Here is a 20,295-nt window from a genome sequence, read left to right on the forward strand (position 1 = left end):
CGTCGAAGAGATTGTATCCCTTGGCAAGTCCATGGGTCTGGAGGTGGATGAAGATGACATCACCGAACTCGTCGATGAGCATCACGAAGAGCTCACCACCGAGGAACTCAAGGAGCTGCAAGCCATGCAGCATGATGAGTTCCAAGCGCAGTTGAGTGAGTCGGAGGAGATTGGGGAGGTAGGCGAAATCTTAGGTACGGCGGAAATAAAACAGATGTTGGCATATCATCAACATGTTGTTTGATTTCATCGACAAGCATCACCCACAGAAACTTCAGGTTTGCCGTGTTGTTGCGCAGTTCGATGATGTTTGCTTAACGCACTTTAGAAAAATCCTTAAAAGCCGTACAAAGCAACTTTCACTCGATAGTTTCTTTAAAAAAAAAATCTACTAAAACGGTCTAGTGATCATGATGAAAAGAAAGAAAGTGAAGCAAAGAAAAGGAAGACCAAATCGAGTGAAAGTGATGAAAATTGAAAATAAGAAAAGAAAAATGTAAAAAAAAAATACAAAATTATAAAAATGAAAAAAAAAAATAAGCCAAGTCAAGTTAAAAGTTCACGTAGTAGTGTAAGTTAGTGTAAGGTATCGTACACGTTATGGTACAACGTCACCGTCCCTACCTCCTCGCTGATCTTCCGTCTCCTCCTGCGTAGAAGTCCCTACACCTGCGCTGGCCTGTCGCTAAGGTAAAGTGTTACATTACAACCCGTTTTTTATTTATTATTTCATTATTATTATTCTTTTTTTTTGGTTTGTAATATGTATTTATTATACAGACATTGTATTAATGTATTGTGTAATTATGTGTAGCCATTTATTAGGGATTTATTATGGGTTTTTAGGCTGAGGAACAAATTAAATCAATTACCATGTATTCTTATGGGAATATTTGCTCTAACATACGATCGTTTTAACATACGAAGTAGTTTCTGGAACGAATTAAGATCGTATGTAGAGGTATCTCTGTACTCAACTTTCCAGAGACAGAAGAAGCTGAAGATTGTGACATGGCTGCGTAAATAGCGAGAAACTTGGAAAACAACACCTGGTCAAGACGCTACTACGAAAGGAATGGAGTTGGCGGGCGGAGATGATGTCAGTAAGATGGCGACGAATATGACTTCATCCGAGTGCCCATAACAGTAACGGAAGAGGAGAACTTTGTAACGGCTCCTCCCATATCTTGCCACTTGTTCCCCCCTCGAAGCGTAAACGCTATGTGGGGTGTAGATAGCTATGTGGCGTGTCAGGAATACGTCCCGTTATTATGCGATATCCTAAAGGACAACCTTGAGGGTACTCGCGCCAGAAGTTAGAATTCTGGAAACTTTTAGTTTAATTCTCTGGGAATATCCACTGTAGTCAAATATACCCTTAGGAAGCTACTAAAGGAACCTTCCATCAAGACGACATGGCCTGAGCCCAAAAAAGCTCGTATCTCAAGGTATTACTGTATAGTGAAATGCAATGGAAAATAAAGCAAACTTTTGAAACAATTTATTCTGTTATCAGAAGTAAAATAAATTAACATGGAAATGTAGGTTATTATAAAGTAAGTGAGCAAGTATATCCAATGGTGACAAATCTTGTACACTGTATAGCTTGAGTAGTGAATCTGCGGACTCGTAGTGAAGGGGTCAAAATTAAATTTTTGGACCACTCATAAGCATTAAGTAGCCTATAATAGGTTTTTTTTTTTTATTCATATACATTACCTTTTACTACTGTATTTTTAAAATTTTAGGTGGTGGTGTTGTTACAACTAGAGCACATCTGCATTACTTGGTAACAGAATGGGGTATAGCTTACTTGTTTGGTAAGAATCTGAGGCAACGGGCTGCTGAACTTATTCGGATTTCCCATCCAGATCACAGAGAGTGCCTAGAGAAGGCTGCTTTTGAAAGGCTTAAATGTATGCCTTCTCTAGATTGAATATTTAGGCCAAAAATGTTAAGTATATATATATGTATATTTAAGTGTGGACCATATATGTATATTATATATTACATTAACCAGTGCAATAATATTAGATTTTATATTGTCATATTTTGAAGATATTAATTTTACAGTACTTCATTATAACTTTTCAAATAAATCAACATTTATTATGTTACAGGTAATGAGTTCCATTTTTTTTTATCTTCAGTTGTTACATGGGCAAACTTTAACTAGTCCATTAGCCGAGTAAAACAATTCAAGTTCACTCCTCACTGTTAACAGAAATAATCTTTGCTGGATGAAATTGGACAAAGAAAACACAACTTGATTATTATAATTGCTAATAACACCTTGCTATCTTTTGGTGATTTTTTTGTTACTTGGCAATTGTGATAACAATTGAAGTTAATTACACACCTGAAACTTCAGTATTAAAACATACACAACTGGTTAGACCTAGTCCTATTTCAGATTTCTTGCTTGAATTGGTTGATTGCACCTGTATCAATTAATTTTGAGTTACTCATGGATATGTGATGATGAAAATGCCTTTGTGTAAAATTTGGCCCACGTAACAATGCCTTTAAGGATGAGTATTACAAGGGTTTCTACATATTGATCTCCTACTAGTCTGTTAAATATTATTCTCTACTTTACAATTTTGTACCAGATAATAACTAGTCATACTCATGATTCTCTAAATTATATAATTTTTTATAACTCAGCAGATAATGAAAATCCTGTTGGTGCTCTCTACCTTTTATTGTTCCGTCTTCGAGTAAATTCCCGAGAATGATCATATATATATATATATATATATATATATATATATATATATATATATATATATATATATATATATATATACACACACTGGTATATTTTTTTTTTTTGGGGGGGGGTTAATGTGTTGTGTGATATCCAAAAGCTTTCCTTTAAAGGCTTGAACAGGGACTCCATCACAACACAAATTTCTAAAGAAATATTGTCTCTCCTGCTCTAGGGAAAGTGTGTAAAGCACAATTACACTATGTATAAGGGAGACCCACAAATTCAGGCACTATTGAACTAGTAACATCACCTCCAATGCTGAAATCATCTGGAAACTGATTACACATCATCACCACTATTACGATCTTGGAATTGTTACAGGTTTTGTAATATCTTAACAAAGCAGATTGGACAACAGTAATTGAAATTTGGGTAACAAATAAAAAAAAAACACATTTACTGTATTCACAAACTTATTTACAAAGAAAATTAAGATTGCTTTTTCTTTACTTTCAATGACAAATTAAAATTATTAATGGATAGAGGGGGAACAGGCCGGAAAGTAGAGCAAAATACGTATTGGAATGCTGTATTGTTTTCTGAAAGAAGGGTAGCTGAAGTTGCCACGATGACATTGGACTCAAAGACATCACAAAAGAGGTGACTTCAAGATGGGACAGCAAATGTTTTCTCCCAGAAGTCGGAGATAGTGTAACAAGAACAGGTTTTGTTGGCTACTCTCATCACAAGCAGAAAGGGCTAGCTGCTTGAATTCTTCTCTTCGCCTCAAACATGACAAGATTTGAGATATTGTAGGTGTTTGTCATCTGAAGGTAAGGTCAGAACCTGACTCTGTCCGACTTCTGGTCTTCTTATCTTGTTCTCATCTCGTCTGAACATTGTTCCTATCTCCTTTGGCCAATCTCTTCTGGAAGCTTATGTACCATACCCATGTATGGACAGAGCTAATTATGATGGGCAATTGTCATCTCCAAATAAGGAGTTTTTTCATATATTCTGCATCCTGATTAGTTTCCTTAAAAAATCCAGGTTCAGTCACACCATAGAAATTTCTAAGACAAATTTTGATACAATTCTGACCAGATGTTGCCATGCAAAAGTGTGGCATGAGGTGCCCGTGATGAAATTTTCCGTTGTCAAGGATATTCCTCGAGGCTTGGTTTGTCTCCAAAATGCTTATGACAATAATGAAGGCAATGTCTTGGATCAATCACTAGCTGATTTTCTTCTCGCTATAGACACATCTCAATGAGGCTTGGTTTGTCCCCCAAAATACCGACTACAGTAATTTAAGGCTTACATCCTTGACACTAGCTAAATTTCTTATCACTACAGACATTCTTGGGGAAAAATGCAGTTTTTCTATTTTAATATACTCCTTCAATATTATTCTATCTACCCGAGACAAGGACCTATATCAGATGTGGAGAAAGGAAGCTAGGAAAGGGTTTTGAGACAACCATGCCAAGTTATACAGTTGCTGTAAAAGAATTCTCAGGCTGTGGACTGTACCATGGGCCTTATCTTTGTTGGTCCTATTGGATCCTCCCCCAATATCCATGATCCTTCATAGAGATGTTGCCAGGTCAGGTTGGGGAGGTCATTTAGAGAAGACTTAGTAACTCAGAAAATAGTCCCTGAAGTTCACAGAATTTCACATTGTGTCGGAACTGATGGCATCCTTACTGACATTGAAGAGATTTAATACAAGAAAGACCAGATTTTCATAAGTCAACCAGGAGGCAGTTTGTTGACCCAGGAGAGGAGTACCTTGCTTGAGAATTTTCAATGCAGTCATTCTTTCCATTATGAACTTCCTTTAGGAGAGGTCTCCTCTTTCCTCTTTTGGGCTCTCCCCTTGCCAGATAACCCTGAACCTTTTAGGCCTCCTCTCTGGTCCATCTTTTATAGATTGGATGCTTAAGCCATACAAATTTGCACTGGAAGAACCCCCCTCGAGTGGGCTTGGACGTAGATTTAGACTCTTGACGTTTCACAAGATTACTTAGTCTTTTGCTTTATGAAGACTCTCTCCACTAATCCCTTCTGTATCCTGGTCTCTTGATAGTGCAGATTTTGGGGGAAAATTAGATAATTCCTCCATTTCTCGTAATGTTACTCAAGCTTCAGCTTTGGGAGCAAGAGTTAATGGTCTTGCAGCATTACAGAGAGATCAGGAGTCTATCACCATTATTTCTGTTTGTTTCCTAGTGAAAAAGGTCTTTGGAGGGAGGACCTTCTTTATACTATCATTGTTCTAACGTCCTTCTTGATAAAGCTGTATCCCTAAAACCCCCTCCTATGTGAGAAAAATTGATTTCGCATTGGCATTTTTTGCTAATTCACAATTTCAGGACATACAGAGCTTTATGAGTTGGTCTGGGCAGAGGGTCTTTATAAACATCTTCGTGTGGTAAAACATGCATTTACGGTACTAGTCTTGATCATGGCTTCTGTAAAGCAAAAGCAAAATCAGAGATAAGAGGTGACACACTAAGCAAGTCCTTAAGCAAAATCTTACATCTTGATAAGCATCTAACTTCTCCAGAGTTTTTCTCTTATGAGGCGATTCGTTTTTCTTCTCACTTATACACAAATGATTGATTGTTTGACTGCAGACAATTGTCCTTTATGGTATACAAGTCTATTGAATTATTGCTATGGTATTAGTCCATGGTGATCACGCAGCACAAGTTAGCCCCAAAAATGTTGTTTTGACAAAGGCATAACTTATATTTGGAGACATGCTGTGTGGTCTCCAAGACCAATCCTCCCTCCTGGAGGGAATTTGATTCTCACTATGAATATGGATGATGGCAGTATTGTTCATACAAAATTGACACATGGCTTTTTAATATGTACACCAGACAAAAAAAGTGCAGCTGGTGTGGCACATTTTAACCATTCAACTTGTATTTTATGAATTTCATATTTTTAAGACTAAGTTTTATGTTTTGACCAGTAAACTTTATCAGACATTTTATCTGATTTTTAACATTTTTCAGAAGCACATGCTTAATAGATAAACTTTAAATATATATTTATCATAGGTTTTAAATTTTAACATTTTTTATCAATAAGATAATACATATATTTCATCTGATTCGGCCAGCTCTGCAAGATTCAAATTTGATTTGTGGGGCTGGTAAATCTCCATCCATTTAATATAATAATAATACAGTATAATGCAGTAATAATAATGATAATTTTAATGATAGTAAGGGTTGTGGTGACCGATATGGTAACGTCCCTGACTGGTGAATGCCAGACTTGGGTTCGAGTCTTGTTCAAACTCTTTAGTTTCTTTGGTCGCTAAAATCTCACCATCCTTGTGAGCTAAGGATGGGGCTTTTTGGGGAGCTTATAGGTCATCAGCAGCCATTTCCTGGCCCTCATTGGTCCTAGCTTGGGTGGAGAGGGGGCTGAGGTGCTGATCATATGTATATATAGTCAGTCTCTAGGGTATTGCCCTGCTTGATAGGGCAATGATACTGTCCCTTGCCCCTACCATTCATGAGTGGCCTTTAAAACCTTTAAACCTATATTTCATGGTGATGTGTCCTTGGTTGCCAGATGATTTCAGCATTTGAGGTATTGCAAGGGGTTAAATAATGCATGAATTCGTGGGTCTCCCTTATACACACACAGTCTGTGTTTTGCATGTTGAAACACTTACCCTAGAGTAAGAGTTTGATAAATTGTCGTATTGGATTCCCTATTCTAGCCTCTTACAGAAAAGTCTTTGGAGCTTACACAGCACCACCTCAAATATAGGTTTGTCCATTGTCTATACCACTTTCTATTATAGTCAACTGTAAATTATGCTTAAGTGAATTTCAGGATCAACCTCCATCATAAACATGTATCTATATACAGCACTGTTAGTCTATGAATACAATGAGTCCCCAATATGCAAATTAGATGTGTTCCTAGAGTGGCTTCCTATGTTAGTTTGCAAGTCAAACATACTTAACCTAAGCATCCCACCCATGACCCTCCACTTTTTTCCATCAATTGATCCCTCTATCACTAACTAATTAGGCTACATGTGTAACAAGAATTTTTACAGCTCTATGTATAAATTTTTTTAAGTAATTTTATTTTTCGTAGCTATAAAAACGAAATTTAAAGTAATTTTATTTTTCGTAGCTATAAAAACAAGTCCTTTCAAATTGATGACTTCACAATGAGCTGGAATGGGTGTTAATCATGAACATTTTACATGTCTACTTTTGACCTTAAGCTCAGGACTGAGAGGGGTGGTTGAGGTGGAAAATGTAATTTGAAGGACTCAAATCTTTAAAGCTAGGAAAAATACAAATCACTTAAAAAATAAGAAACTTACTACTCATTGGTAGAAGGCAGTCCTTCCTGGTCTCCTATACAGGAGTGAGGAAGAGGACTCCAACAACTACATAAATCTCCACATAAAAGATAAAAGCCAGTATCTAGTATTAGGTTACAGAAAGCATATATCCCTCAAAAGGAAATGAATTTGATTAGTATCAAACCAGGAACATAGAGAAATGTTTGGTATGGCACAGATCCATACTCCCCCCTTTGCACAGAGGATGGAGTAGTTTCTTAGCGGACTGGAAGAAAGGTGCTTTTGTTATGTAACTCAACAGCATGAGACATCCAGCCACTATGTAACAGTTGCATCCTCTCAAAGAGGGAACAAGAAATGGGTAGAGCAGCCAGTCATTCTGCTTTTCCATGAGACTTATGCCACGTGCATTACCTTAGACATGATGCAAATTTGTTACGTGAGGGAGCTAGGAGTGTTACACAGCTACTGAGAAGCTCTTCAGGATCAAGAGAAAGGGGTCAAGGGCCTGTGGGCAAAGGTGGTTCAAAATTTCAGCTTTTAAGTATATATAACAGAAAACTACCGACATGTTTGGGGTTGCGAGGTTGGCATCAACCAAAGTTGCATAGGCAAACAAGAGTCTCGCAAAGGCAGAAGAAACCATCAGGACACTTCCTTCTTATTCTTGCTGGGGCTAATGAGAGGGCTGACATTCACGTATGAGATGTCAAATCCTCTACAAGTAGCACCTCAGGCCCCTCACAGATCATTAGTCATCTTCAAGTTCTCTTCACATCGGAAGGTTATGATCATGAAGGGTTCGCACCAAGGTTGAAGACCGACAGGTATGGCGTCTTTGTTAAGAAAAAAAAAGTTGTGACGATGAAGGCGACAATCTCCCATCCCATTGAGGTTGATGTGCCAAAGCAGAGGATAGAGAAATCTTGAAAGAAAGACCCCCATGATGCCCTCTTCAGGTTAACAATAGGCATGTGCCAGTGCCCTGAGAACAGGCATCCCACCTTAGGGTAGACATGATTGCTCAAAGCTTCCTTCGAGCATGCACCGTTTCTCTTCTTATGAGAGATTCAAACACTACAGAGAAGATTCTTAAGCAAAGGCAGGTGGGAAATTCTTCGATCTACTAAATTGATCCATGTGGAACTGCTCACCTGCAACCGGTGCCATAGTGGTAGTTGTCACACCCGGCTTACTAGCCTCTTTGACTTACTCCTTGGTGATGGAGGAAATATGCTCTATTAAGAGAAAGGATGCTCCTGTGACAAGGCAGGAATGAGGTAAATGACCATATAAGGCCTACAGAACCGGTGTTGGGTCCCTGCTGGAACCGCTCACCTACATCTAATCAAAGAAGGAAGCTGTCATACCTAGCTCACAATCAATTTAACTAAACCTCAAGGTGCCTATCGAAGGGAGAGATCTGATATTCCTTCACTAAAGAGGGAGAATGGCTTCATAACGGCCAAGGCATTCCTCCTACATCATGATTGAAAGAAGAAAGTAAATGCATACACTCCCTCACCTGACCTATGGATTCACTTGATTAAACCTAAGGTATCGGTCAGAGGGAGAGATCTGTCTCTGCCTCCCAATGGAGCAGAGCCTTTGTTACGAGTCCAAAGGCATTACTACTACTGCTTCTTTCTTCTGAGTTGAAGTGTATGAAGAAGAGAACTTGAAGAGGAAGATGAAGATTGAGGAAACTCATCATTTCCCATTGACAAATATTTTCTTCCTTGCTATCACAAGTGGTTCATTGGTTAAGGAATACGTATACTACCTCTGATTTTGGTGATACAAGTACTAAGGAAAAATTCCCAGTCGAGTAGCATTACCAAGTATTTCATTCTTTGCTTGAGTGTGCGAAATCTCCGTCTCGGCCAGGAAAGACTCCAAGGAGATGATTGTGAGTGGCCTAATCTGACACTCGGATTGACATTTGTGTAAACATCCGAAGGGTCACAGGATGTCCCTAAAGTCCCAAAAAGCAAGAAGTCACCCTCCCTGGAGGCTGAGTATGGAGCTAAAGTTCGAACTAAACTGTCTGAAAAAGTACTGAACTAGTTCTTGAAGAGTCAACACGATTGGACTGAATAATGGTCATACAGGACTTCTAGCGCAAAAATCTGGGATAGTTCTATCTCTTGATATTTCTAGAGATGTGACCCGTTAGGTAGGCATGGTTGATTGGAACCATAGCTCTGCATTGCTACCTCCACTTCCTTCCTTCTGATTGAGCCCACATGTCCACCATTTTCAGTAGGAAGCTCGTATTGGTGGTCCTTGCTGGGATTTTGAGAAGGCAGAGGCTTTCCTCAAACATAAGATTGGACGTATAAACAAAAGACAGACAATGGATGCGAAAGGTCTCATTCCATGTTCAGGAAATAATTCCTACTCCCACTGTTCAACCAAGGTGAGTAGTGGTACTATGTACCCTCTCGTCTGGTGATCGGGTGTGTGACCAGCCCAGCTTGGTGCTTTAGGAGTGTGGCATGGTACCCGTGAAGGAGTGAGGGCTCGTAGTTAATTTAGTGGGGCCGCTGCTCCAGAAAATTTTTAGCTTTTGTTTTAATACTGTGTAAAGAGATCATTAATTTTCTCCTTAGCTCACGTGTCAGAGCACAACATGCAGATAAAAAAGAAAACTACCTTCCATCAGTAAGCAAAGGTTGACACTGTGGGAGCAACGGTGCACTCTTACCCTTGCAGCATCCTAAGTGCGTATGTGCACATCATCAAAACAATACGCCGCTGGAACTGTGAAGTGTACAATTCCATACAGTGTTTTGTATTATTTTTACATAAACCAAGAGATAATTATTGACATTAAACTTGAGGATTATAAATTGTACAAGGATACAGAAAAAAATCATTATATTGCATGTTATCAATAACATCAAGGGAAAAAAGGAGGTGCTGCAGTTTCAACAGTGCCTATACACGAGTTGCCACTGACTTGGAGAATAAGTATGTGGCTGAGCATGAACTAATCACATAGGCTTGATCTTTTCCCTTCGTGCACCTCGGTCCCACTGATAGAAAATTTATGACAGCCCTCCAAGTACCAGAACCTGTAATTAGGGGACTGCACACTTACTACTGATACAACAGGCATCATATTGTGAATAGTCTTTCTCTTCCTGATGAGGACTGCTTCTAACAAGTGTAGCCTTACCCTCAGTGAAACTCGCGCGCCTTTCATGACCGATCCTACATTCATGTTTCATGAACATTCACCTTTTTTACATTCTCAATTAATCTTTTTATTTTAGTTTTCATTTTAATGGTCTGCCATTTCTTAGCTGTACCCCTAAGATCACAATTGCCTTTATAGTTATTAGTAGCCAGCATCTTGTGTTGAAAATGGTGCAATAATTGTACACTAACTAGAAATATACAGTATGCAGATAACACAATCGCTTGTTGGGAAAGCATGTACGTGGCTGGTTACGACATACATAATACTGGGATAATGTCCAGCCCGCAACAATGCCAGAGACAAACTAACTTAGTGCACAGCTGCCTGGTTGATTAAGCCACAGTAATTTAGCACTGATTTATAAAAGCTATTATTGGTTTCACACACCCATTCACATCTTGAAAAGTTTGTTAGTCAAATATTTGTATGTAGGGGACTTGTTGTAACTAACTAAATAGAAGGTTTCATGTAATATCCAAGTCAAAATATCTAAAATTAGCCTGTCTAGACAAGGCTGGTGTTAGTTATAAATTTTATTTTAAAAGGTGCATAGCTGTTACAGCTTGAGATCAAAATGTACAAAAAATTAAAGTTAACCTTTTCCTTTCTTTAACCTGTCTCATTAATTTGATAACTTATATTTTTCAGTTCTTTAAGGTCCTGTAATCTATGAATGTTACTGTGACTAGAAAAAAACTTTATGGTATATTGTTGTTCAAGTGTTTTAAATAGGTATAGCTGTATTAAATGTCCTTGCACTGAATTTAATTAATCTTTAACATAAATAGCATTTACTATATGTTTTTTGTAGCAGAAAATGTGGAATGACAAAAATGTGTTGATTGCAAATTCCAAAACAGTGTATGTTTCACCCTTCAAAAGAACACTATTGTGTACACCTTCTCACATGTTTTGGGATGTTTTACATGCCAAGATATTTGATTGCATTGATTTGTGGTTCATAAAACTTTAACCTATGTTGCAAGCTATTTTTTCATAATATGTATGAATCAAAGTTTTCTATTATAAAAATGTTGGCTGCTGTGGCTGTGAATTGTCCAACAATTATGAAATATTTCAACATTGCCTTCACTAATACTATATATGTATTTTTACATGTTAGGAGAGCTTTAGTATTGTTTTATATTTAATGAGTGGTTTTGACAGCAAATTCAAAATAATTACCATCTTATTTTCTTACTCAGCTGATGTTAGAAGAAAATTGATTAGTATAAGGGGAATGGTATCATGCCCTAATAAAGTTTTCATAAATTTGACCTTCCAATATGTTGAGAATCCCTTCCAAGAGGTTTCAGTCCTGCGAGCCGCCAGGATAGCTTACTTTAGTCATTTTATCGAAGCACTTTGGGGTTCCTCCTGCAAGCAGTTCCAATCTTTGTGTAATAGTAGTCTTACAACCAACACAGGACTACATTGCACCAATACCTTGTGCTGTCACTGGATCTCATAATTTATTGTAGGTACTGCTTAAGGGTCTTTGCAGCATTCCTTAGGCCACTAGTTGCATTTGCTTTATATCCTACTTTCCTTCGTTCCCGCTTCCTTTCTTCCATTTTGCTGTCCATCCTTTACTCCAATTCTCACAACAGTCTAATGAAAACATTTTAAGTTTTTCAATAGATGATGAAGGTAGTATGAAGAATTCTCATATGTGGTGCTACTTCTTTTGTGCCTGTGTGCATGGTTATGGTTTACCAGGGCAATCCTTGATATGCATGCCTTTCTACGTTTTAAATAAAGATGAAGTTTTGGGGCCCAAGGAAATTTTTGTCTGGTTTGTGTCTGCCTTTTTTAGGCTGAGATGGGTTGTTGTTGTGTGATCCTGCCTGCTCCAAGGTAGCGACTCCATTCTTGATACTAATTCTCAACAATGTAATCACTAAGAAGGGTTTAAAAGTTAAGATGGTAGAATTTTTATATTTCTTCTAGTTTTGGCTTGTTTTTTTTTTACCTCTTCTTGGGCTCAACATGGCTTTGATGGCTATTTTTCAGTTGTCCAGATCTTCATCGGGTATATGCATCGCATGACTAATCCAGCAAAGTTGCCGTTTGATAGCCATGGCTCCAATGCTTGGATATCCTGTTAGTTCTGGAATATCTAGTTGTGGAATCTGAACTTTCCCGGTGAGGCCTAATGCTTTGCTAACAGGAAATACAAAAATTTTCCAGTTGCTCGGGATGGTATCAATACTGGGAGTCCAGTTTTCTGCACCATAGATACATACTTGAATTCTAGTGTTGGTCAGTATTAGGAGTCTGTTAGGGACAACACTGATTTTCAGCGTGGTGAAGATGTACACATTCTGATTTAGTTTTAGTTAGTTATACTATAATTTTTTCTTAATCTGCAAGCCAAGCACCTGGTATATTGAAGATAGAATATCTACGATGTGTTGCACCGACTACGGAGTTTGTTTTAAATTGGCACCATCCTTGGCATATTATAGGTAAATCAATTTGTGTGTGAAATTTTTTAATTGCTTGTAACTGATAGATGTTGAACAGGCTATGTTTTCCTATAATGATCATTATCTGGGAGAGAAACATTGAACACAGCAGGGGCCAGAATATCACCACATTCCCCTTCCATTTCAAACGGGAAAGATGAGAATTTCAGGATGGCAAATATATTTTTGCTTCCATGATGTAATGGTATTGCCAAAGTATTTTAATAAATTTATCAAGTTCATATTTTTCAAGTAACTTTTATAGAAGTTCACTGGGCATGTGTCAAAGGCCCTCATAAGGTCAACAAAAACTATGTCTATTTTACTGAAGTCCTTTCTTCTGCATTTGCCATAATTAAAAAATCCTGTTGATTGTTCCTCTCTCTCCTTCCTGAACTAGTACTAAATCTGGCAACACAGATTCAGATACAGTGGAACCTCTACATACGAATTTAATCCGTTCCAGAACCAACTTCGGATGTAGAAAATGTTCGGATGTCGAAACGAATTTTCCCATAAGAATACATTGAAATAGGATTAATCCGTGGTTGAGCCCAAAAACCTATGATAACTTCTTAATAAACTACTACACATAATTTTCCCATGAGAATAATGCACACTAAATTAGATAATAGACATGTAAATAAGAAGAATTAGCAAAAAATGATAAATAAGAAACGGGTTTTTAGTGTCACTTTACCTTAGAAACTCCAGCGCAGGTGTTGTTAGTCTTGCTACGCAGAGAGGAGACGGACGGGCGGCGAGGAGGTAGAGAGGTTAACTACGATAAACGTACACTACCGTAACTTATTCTAACTTACACTAAGTGAACTTTAACATAACTTAGCTTATTTTTTTTTTATTTTTATATTTTATATTTTTTTTTTACATTTTCTTTTTTTCTTTTTGATGATTACGTAATTTTAATCACTTTCACTCTCTACACTTAAAATTGACTGAATTTCTTTCGCTTCCCTCTTTACCGTTTCCTTTGTTTCACTTTCTTCCGCTTCACTGCCATTTTCTTCGAATCACTTACATCCTCTTCATCACGAGTTCGCTTCGCAGTTTTTTTAAAGAAATTATCGATAGATAATTGCTTGGTACGGCTTTTCAGAATGTTTCGAAAGTGAGTTAGGCAAACATCATCGAACTGCGAAACTACACGACAAACCTGCAATTTCTTTGGATGGTATTTGTCGATGAAGTCGACCACGTCTTGATATTTTCCTAACACCTCTTTTATATGTGCCGAACCTAACACATGTTCTACCTCCTCGCTCCCTTCCTCGTCATCACTCATGTGCTCCGACATAGCATGGAGTTCCTTGAGCTCATCCGTGGTAAGTTCGTCGTGATGTTCGGTGACGAGTTCTGTAACGTCATCTGCGTCGACCTCCAGACCCATGGACTTGCCAAGGGAGACGATTTCCTCTACGTCTTCCGCTGCACCCACCACGGGATCAAGTTTGGGGTCAAAACCCTCGAAATCTCGGGGAGAAACTGCATCAGGCCACAGCTTCTTCCAGGCAGAATTGAGGGTCCGTCGAGTTAATCCCACCCAAGCCTGATCTATGATCTTCAAGCAGTGCACGATGTTGAAGTGGCCCCTCCAAAATTCACCCAAAGTTAAGTTGGTGCTTTGCATGACATTAAAGCACTGCTTAAATAAGTGCTTGGTGTACAGCTTCTTAAAATTAGAGATGACTTGCTGGTCCATGGGCTGGAGGATAGAGGTGGTATTCGGTGGAAGATACAGCACCTTTATGAACTTAAATTCATCGAAGATATCATCTTCAAGTCCGGGGGGGTGAGCGGGTGCATTATCAAGGCATAGCAGGCACTTTAAAGGCAATTTCTGTTCATGAAGATACTTCTTCACAGAAGGGCCGAAAACTTGGTTAACCCATTGCACAAAGAATTGCCTAGTGACCCAGGCCTTCGAGTTGGATCGCCAGAAAACATGAAGCTGATCCTTATCGACGTTGTGTGCCTTAAAGGCCCTAGGGTTCTCTGAATGGTAATCCAGTAAGGGCTTGACTTTAAAGTCCCCGCTAGCGTTGGCACATAAAGCAAGAGTCAACCGATCCTTCATTGGCTTATGCCCAGGCAATTTCTTCTCTTCGGCGGTGATGTAAGTTCGACTCGGCATCTTCTTCCAAACCAGCCCAGTTTCATCACAATTAAACACCTGCTGCTCTATGTAGCCTTCTTCCTGCACGATCTTTTTGAAGTTCTTGACAAAGTCAGCTGCAGCCTTTGTGTCCGCACTAGCAGCCTCTCTGTGGCGAACAACTGAATGAATCCCGGACCGTTTCTTAAATTTCTCGAACCAGCCACGAGATGCCTTGAAATCATCTGAGGAAGGCTCGGTTGAACTCTCCCCAGCATCACCCCCAGAGCTCTCCTCCTTCAAGTCCGTAAAGATGGCGTGCGCCTTCTCGCAGATGACGGTCTCGGTGATGGTGTCGCCAACGATCTCTCTGTCCTTAATCCACACTAGTAGAAGTCGTTCCATCTCTTCTATGATAGGGGTACGGCGTTTGGAAATTATGGTGATCCCCTTAGAAGGTTTCACTGCTTTAATAGCTTCCTTCTGTTTAAGGATTGTCGAGATCGTCGACATATTACGGCCATACTGTTTAGCAATTTCACTCACGCGGATGCCACGCTCATGTTTTTCAATAATTTCCTGCTTAACTTCTAAAGAAAGCATTTCCTTCTTCCTTTTCTCACCACTACCACTGGCAAAACTAAGCCTTTTAGGACCCATACTTTACGTAAATTACCGTTAAAGGATGCACGTAAAAAATCACAATTAAAACAGAGTTAATAGCAGAACGCACAGAGCACAACCGCAAGAAGCCGACGAGAACAGAGGACTGACCCAAGCCGCGCTAATTGAGGGTCCCTCCGAGGTCGATGTGCTGCCTTCTATCGGCGGAAATAAAAAACACTTCAGGCGCTATGAGCACCGACTACGCGTACGAGTATTGTTTACTTCGGGTGTCGAAAAAAACATTCGGGTGTAGAGTAGGAACGTGTTCGAATTGTACTTCGCCTGTAGAAAAATTTGGATGCAACCATACAACCGGTACGACGAAAATTTCTTACTTCGTGTGTCAAAATAAAATTCGGGTGTAGAGTCAAAAATTTGCTCGAATTTTACTTCGGATGTTGGAAAATTCGGATGTAGATACGTTTGGATGTAGAGGTTCCACTGTATATGGCTCCAACCAATAATTTACCAACTGCTGAGAGAAGGATACCTTGGTTGTTGTTGTAATCGCTTCACTTTCCTTTGTTCTTAAAAATAGAAATAGTTAGGATTTTAACCAAAATTTATATATTTCCTTATCCCTTCAAAGGGCAAAGGTTATCTTGTGCAGCAGCTTTCTTAAATCTCCAGGAATGCCATCAGGACCATAAATATTGTATACAATTTTTTTATTGCACTGACATCTTCATGCAATTCTGAAAGATTGTCGAGTCTTGGATAAGCATCAATAATAGATTCTATGGTATTACAATGATAGTTTTGAGTGCAGTATGAAAATTTTCAGCCCAGTGGTTTAAAATCTCACTTCAGTTCTTTGAGGTTAGTTATTCCATCAAGTTTGCTGACTGGAAATACTGTATTGTGTTTTTCTTAAGCCCATAAATAGATTTGATGGTATTGTGTTGGTTTGGTCAGCAAAGGCTTGAATTTCCAAAGCACCTTCAACCCACCAGCAGTTTTATAGCATTTCTATACGACATTGTGCTTCTGACCTTGGTCGCTCCATCTTTTGGCCAGTCAAGAAAAGTAGAGGTTTACAAAATATGCACGATGTGCTTTCTGTTTCTGTTTGAATACAGTGATGCCTCACAACACGAAATTAATTGGTTCTGTAAGGGCTTTCGTGAAGTGAATTTTTCGTGTAGCGAGTTGCCTTTTACATGTAAATGGCCTAATTTGTTCCAGACCCTAGAAAAACACCACATTAAATGATTATAAAAATTATATTTGGCCCTAAATGTACTAAATATATGAAAAGTACTGTATTGTGATAATTTAATAATAAATTAACATTAATATTCTGAAAAAAAAAAAGTTTAATTAGAGCAAACAATAAAAATAAAGTAGGTAACAAAAATGTGGAACCTTACCTTTGGAGTGAGGCAATGTCCGAGAGCGAAGTGCGGAGCGGTAGAGTAGGATGAAAACGGCGGAAAACGTTTACGTACAAGTGGTAGAAAACGTAAACACTTAACTTTACAAAACAGATTTATAAATGACAGAAAACATTAACACTTAATTTTAGGAAACGCATCTACAAATGGCAGGAAATATTAACACAACTTTACGATAAACTTAAAATAAAATTTTTTTTTCTATTTTTTTTTTTACTTTACATTTTCTATTTTCTAAATTTAATTACACTACGCATTTTCTTCATCACTACTACCACTTTTCTTTTGTTTTTTAGCTGGTGCTTCGTCTGCTTCTACCAAAGGCCTCTTACTAAAATATGCGTCCAAAGAAGCTTGTTTCTGCCTGCTTCTTAAAATGTTCCTGAAATAACTCGGGCAAATTTCATTACAGTACTCAAACGCACGACCTGTGAGAATTTTTTCTAGGTGTCTCTTTTCTACGAGAGTCACCATTTTAAAGTAGCCATCTAGACCCTCTTTAATTTCTGCCGTTGTCAGTGACTCATCCTCCTCACCCCCGCTGTACTCTTCCTGAACGGTGTTCACTCGCATGGCCTCCAACTCCTTCAGGTCATCCGTCCTAAGTTCATCTTGGTGCTCCTGGATAAGCTAATCAATGTCGGCATCATCAACTTCCAAACCCATGGAATCGTCTCTAGTTTGGTCTGCGTGGAAGCCCTCGAAATCTCGACCGGAGACAGCATCAGGCCACAGCTTCCTCCAAGCAGAGTTCAATGTGCACCTTGAAATCTCGTGCCAAGCTTGATTGATCATTTTGAGGCATATGGCAATATCAGACTGCTCTTTCCAAAATTGACAAGGGTGAGGTTTGTGCTCGCAATGATTTCGAAACATCTCTTGAAGAGATATTTCGTGTAGAGTTTCTTAAAGTTTGAAATCACTTGCTGGTCCATGGGCTGGAGGAGAGGAGTGGTGTTCGGTGGAAGATAGAGAATCTTGACGAAGGAATATGGTGGTGCAATATCTACATGGAGGGAAGGAGTGTGAGCAGGGGCATCGTCCAGTACCAGCAGGCATTTCAAAGGGAGGCGCTTCTCTTCCAAATACTTTTTTACAGTCGGGCCAAAACAAATATTTATCCACTCGATAAACAATTGTCTTGTTACCCAGGCTTTTCCATTAGCCCTCCACAACACATTTAGACTTTCCTTAATGACTTTGTGGGTCTTGAAGGCTCGAGGAGTATCGGAGTGATACAGCAGCAGGGGTTTCAGCTTGCAATCCCCGCTGGCATTTGCACAGAGTGCAAGGGTAAGCCTATCCTTCATAGGCTTATGCCCAGGTAGCCTCTTCTGCTGTGATGTACATTCGATGAGGCCTTTTTTTTCCTAAAAAGCCCAGTCTCATTCCAATTGAAGACTTTCTGAGGACTGTAGCCTTCCCGGACAGTAAACTCGCTGAACGTATTAACAAAGGCTTTGGCTGCTTACGTGTCCAAGCTTGCAGCCTCCCCATGATGCATCACCGAATGAATGCCTGAGCGTCTCTTAAATTTTTCAAACCACCCACGAGAAGCCTTGAACTCTGGGGTTCCTGCTTCGATGTTCCTTCTCCTGCATCTGCATCGGCCTGAGCACGCACAAGATCACCAAAAATGGCTGGCTTTCTGGCAGATTATCGCTTTGGTGATAGTGTCTCCAGACATTTCTTTGTCCTTTATCCAGACAAGCAGCAGTCTCTCCATCTCATCCTGGAGGTGGATTTCAGCCATATTCCTTCGCGAGCACACTTAACAGCATGCCAGCCTCGTATTTCTTTATTATTATTTTCCATGGAAAGCATCATCCTCTTCTTTTCCTTAACATCAGCGACTTTCTTGGGACCCATGGCAAATGACGAATCGTAGGATCACACACGATAACAGTACGTAGTACAGTAAAATTGTCACGAAAGCGAAATCACAAACACCAAGTCAATGCGTACAATACCGTTGTCGGAACGAGAAGTCATAAGAACGCCGATACGTAGATGCACGATGGGATACAGTACAGTAGATGCCGACCAATAGGAGAGCAGGATCTCATTATAGTAACTAGCATCCAAGTAGGGAGATAACCAATGGGAACACAGGAGGATGGTAGCGAGTTTATGGGCTGGCGGCGCGCGAATTTTATAATCCGTCTCGGATGCTCCAACTCGTACCGCCTTTCGTTGTCCGAAACATTTTTCGTGATCCGAGTCATAAAATTCTTCGCATCTCCTTTCGTGAAGTGAAAATTTCGTAAGCCGATTCTTTCGTAGCTAGAGGTTTGACTGTACAGTAAATGATTAAGACTGTCAGTTCTCTTTAACACGGTCTGCAAAAGAATGCTTAGCAGGTACAAATGTTGCTTCTACACCATCCTTTATCAGATTACAGAACTTTCTCTCTTCAGTGCCGGGATCATCCTCAGGAGGGTCAGTTATGGAAGAGACCCTTGGCAATTTGAGGGTGAAAAGTATTCCTAGTTTGATGCTTTATTTTCAGGGATGCACAGTTCAATTGTAAACATAGGGTCCAAAACTCCTCGTACATGACTCAAGTTATGCTTACAACTATAGTGTGGCTCTGCCTGATAATGTCATAGGCCAGTATGTTCCAGTGATTGGAACTCTCAAGCAGCCATGTGTTTCTGAACTTCCTGAAATGGAATATTTTGTTTGTCGGCAATCTTAATACCATTGCCACAATGACAAAAGGCATGTCCTCCTCTAATCCTTAATTTTCATTAAAACCTCTTGGCAAGACAATCTTGTCAGTTCTGTTGATGTTTTATAGTATTGTATCAAGGGCACAGTAGTTGTCTTCAGTTTTTTTTTATTTGTATCCATTGTTTGGGCGTAATCACTAACGAGTGTCAGGAAACTTTCTTTTGCTACTAAAATACACCAGGTCATAATTCCTTTTCATTAATACCTATGGGACCTTCAGGTACTTTTGCAAATAAGTCATGAACATCAAAACTCGTGCTGTGAATCCTAGGTGAATATTTTGGAAAGCCTCCCAAGAGAAAGGTGTATCTCTCGCTCACTTTGCTTATTCTTCACCAGGAATGAAAGTCTCACAGCACAGCAATGTCTTTATATTGCATTAACACATTTTGTAAGCAAACCTTTTTATTGTAGTTTTAAATTATGGTACTAAATTTATTTATATCCATTACCTTAAACCAATTTACATCTTATTTCTTTTTTCCTTAATAGCTGGCTGTTTTGAGTGCCAAATAAACTTCAGGGAATTTAACTAATGTGATATTTAAATCCTTGGGCATAAAACAAAAACCCCATTTTCCTATATGACAATACACATACCCAATATGCACATGTGACTAAAGAGAATAGTTTCCAGTTGATGAAGGTCTCCTCT

General features: G+C 39.0%; 1 protein-coding gene across 1 annotated transcript in view; it reads left to right on the top strand.

The window, feature by feature from the left end:
* Positions 1 to 2,725, top strand: part of LOC137644463 (4-hydroxybutyrate coenzyme A transferase) — a 321,602-nt gene extending 318,877 nt beyond the window's left edge. The window contains 1 exon segment of the mRNA XM_068377442.1: positions 1,749 to 2,725. Within this exon segment, the coding sequence (XP_068233543.1) occupies positions 1,749 to 1,936 (188 nt within the window). The 3' untranslated portion in view covers positions 1,937 to 2,725.
* The last annotated feature ends 17,570 nt before the right edge of the window (positions 2,726 to 20,295 follow it).

The sequence above is a fragment of the Palaemon carinicauda genome, chromosome 1, assembly GCF_036898095.1.
Source record: "Palaemon carinicauda isolate YSFRI2023 chromosome 1, ASM3689809v2, whole genome shotgun sequence".
Lineage (NCBI taxonomy): Eukaryota > Metazoa > Arthropoda > Malacostraca > Decapoda > Palaemonidae > Palaemon > Palaemon carinicauda.